General features: G+C 45.4%; 1 protein-coding gene across 1 annotated transcript; it reads right to left on the bottom strand.

Moving 5' to 3' along the window:
* Nucleotides 1–676: 676 nt before the first annotated feature.
* LOC133313888 (uncharacterized) lies at nt 677–2332 on the bottom strand. The gene has a single exon (XM_061515301.1). It carries the CDS (start codon nt 2330–2332, stop codon nt 677–679), a length of 1656 nt encoding a protein of 551 aa, XP_061371285.1.

Raw genomic sequence — 2332 nt, 5'->3', positions numbered from 1 at the left:
TAACAGTAGTAGGACGTGACCAATTTGCAATCGAACTGATTTTCTCAGGGTCCGGAGCCAAACCCTTCCCAGAAATTATGTGTCCTAGGAACTGTATTGTTTCTCTAGCAAACAGACATTTACTTTTCTTTGCAAAGAAAGAGTGTTGCCTTAGAGTAGATAGTACCTTTTCCAGATGTTCTTCATGTGCTTGCAGCGTTGGACTGTATATTAGTATATCATCAAAGAATATGACAACAAATCGCCTCATGAAAGCTGCAAATACTTCGTTCATGGTTGCTTGGAAGGTGGACGGGGCATTGGATAGTCCGAAGGGCATCACTAGAAACTCGTAGTGGCCATGATGTGTCCTGAATGCGTTCTTGTGAATGTCATCTGGGTGCATCAGTATTTGGTGGTATCCTGACCTCAAATCAAGTTTTGAGAAAATGTTTGAGCCGTGTAGTTCGTCTAGTAGCTCGTCAATGGTTGGGATGGGGAACTTGTCCTGTACTGTTACTGCGTTTAGAGCTCTGTAATCAACACAAAATCTCCAAGACCCGTCTTTTTTCTTTACCAGTAGTACTGGCGAGCTGTAGGCAGAACGGATGGGACGAATTATTCCTTCTTGTAACATTTCGGATACTAGCCTTTCAATCTCGTTTTTCTGGTAGTGAGGGTATCTGTATGGTCGTACCTATACTGGTTTTGTGTTTGGTAGTAGGTGAATGTGGTGGTTGGTTGGTCTTTGTGGGGGTAGGTGGGTAGGTGTAGTGAAAATGTCGGAGTAGGAGTCAATGATGTGGGAAATGGTGGATTTGATGGGGGGTTGTGGCTCGGTGTTTTGGGTTTGGATGGAGAGACACATTAGGAAGGATTCAACAGGCTCTTGGCCTATAAGCTTATGGAGTTGTGAGTTGGTAATTGGGGTGGGAGTGAGGCTAGTGTTTCCTTTTAGGAGAATGGGTTGTGATTTGTGATGGAAACTCATGGTCAGGTTTTCATAGTCGGTCATAACAGGTCCTAATGTTGACAACCATTGGACTCCCAAAACAATGTCAGCTCCGTTCAAGTCTAGGACATATAGGTCAATGTCAAATAGATGTACCTGTTGGAGTATGATTGGTACCTTTGCACATAATCCTTCACAGAATAGACTATCACCGTTTCCCACTTGTACCTTGAATTTCTTAATTGCCTGGATTGGTAGTTGTAAATGTTTCGCAACCCGGTTGGTGATGAAATTGTGAGTGCTACCGCTGTCGATCAGGATTTGTACTTTGAACCCATGGGCTGATCCTATCATCCGAAAGGACCTTGGTGAGTGGTGTCCAAATAAGGCATTATAGCTTATTTCTGTATAGGACGGAGTCTCTGGTTGTTCTTCTTCTCTTGATTCCGGTTCTGATTCTGGTGTATCTTCCAAGTCGACAAGTACGCACATGAATGCTGAACCAGGTTTGCATTTATGTCCGAAAACATATTTCTCATCGCAGTTATAGCATAAGCCTTTCTCACGTCTTGCTTCCATGTCTGCCTGTGATAGGCGTTTGATAGGGATTGAGCTGCTTGTTATTGGTGTTGTCTTGCTTATGGGTTGTGTGGGTTGCATGGATCTTGGTGTCCAACGTGTTATTCTTTCCTCAGATTCTGCATAGTTTCTTGCTAATCCCCAGGCAGCATGGAAATCCGCTGGTAAATGGGCTTGGACGTCGCTTTTCACCTTTGGTTTTAGGCCAGCAATAAATATACTTTTGCGGAGTGTATCGGGAATGCCTGTTACCCGACAAGATAAAGCTTCAAAAGCTGTTTGATATTCACGGACAGTACCCGTTTGTGTCAGCTTGCAAAGGGCCCCTGCTGGATCTTCGTAGGCTGTTGGCCCATATCGGCTTAGTATTGCAGCTTTAAACTCACGCCATGTTGTGAGTAACCCTTCACGAGAGAGGTTCCGGTACCAGCTGTTGGCGGGTGCATCAAGGTGAAAGGATGCTATACGGACTCGTTCGGCCTCTGGAATTGTGTAATAATCGCAATATTGTTCAGCCGAAAATATCCAATCTGTGGGATCTCCCTGGCCGTAGCGGGGAAAAATTAACCGTACTGGTTTAGGGCGAGGGGGATCTATTCGGTGTGGGCCTGGCCCCAAGACGCCGCCTGCGTTTGGAGTTGCTTGGTGTGTCTGGAGGATGCGGGTCATCTCGGCTTGGAAGCGTTCCATTGAACGATCCATAATGGTATTAAACTGCTCGGCAGTCGTCTGTTGTAGCTGTTGAAGGAACGCCTGTTGACGTTCTTCTGTGGTTTCCTGTTGCTGCAAAAGACCATTTATCTGGTCTTGCATCTGTGTCAT

This window comes from Gastrolobium bilobum, unplaced genomic scaffold, assembly GCF_033153095.1.
Source record: "Gastrolobium bilobum isolate Gb01-03AN ecotype WA unplaced genomic scaffold, APGP_CSIRO_Gbil_v1 utg94092, whole genome shotgun sequence".
NCBI lineage: Eukaryota > Viridiplantae > Streptophyta > Magnoliopsida > Fabales > Fabaceae > Gastrolobium > Gastrolobium bilobum.
The sequence above is the reverse complement of the archived record's forward strand: the minus strand, read 5'-3'. Positions and strand labels throughout refer to the sequence as shown.

What these genes read in the sequence shown, in the direction of transcription:
- LOC133313888 (XM_061515301.1), bottom strand. Translation starts at nt 2,332, where the DNA reads ATGACACAGATGCAAGACCAGATAAATGGTCTTTTGCAGCAACAGGAA.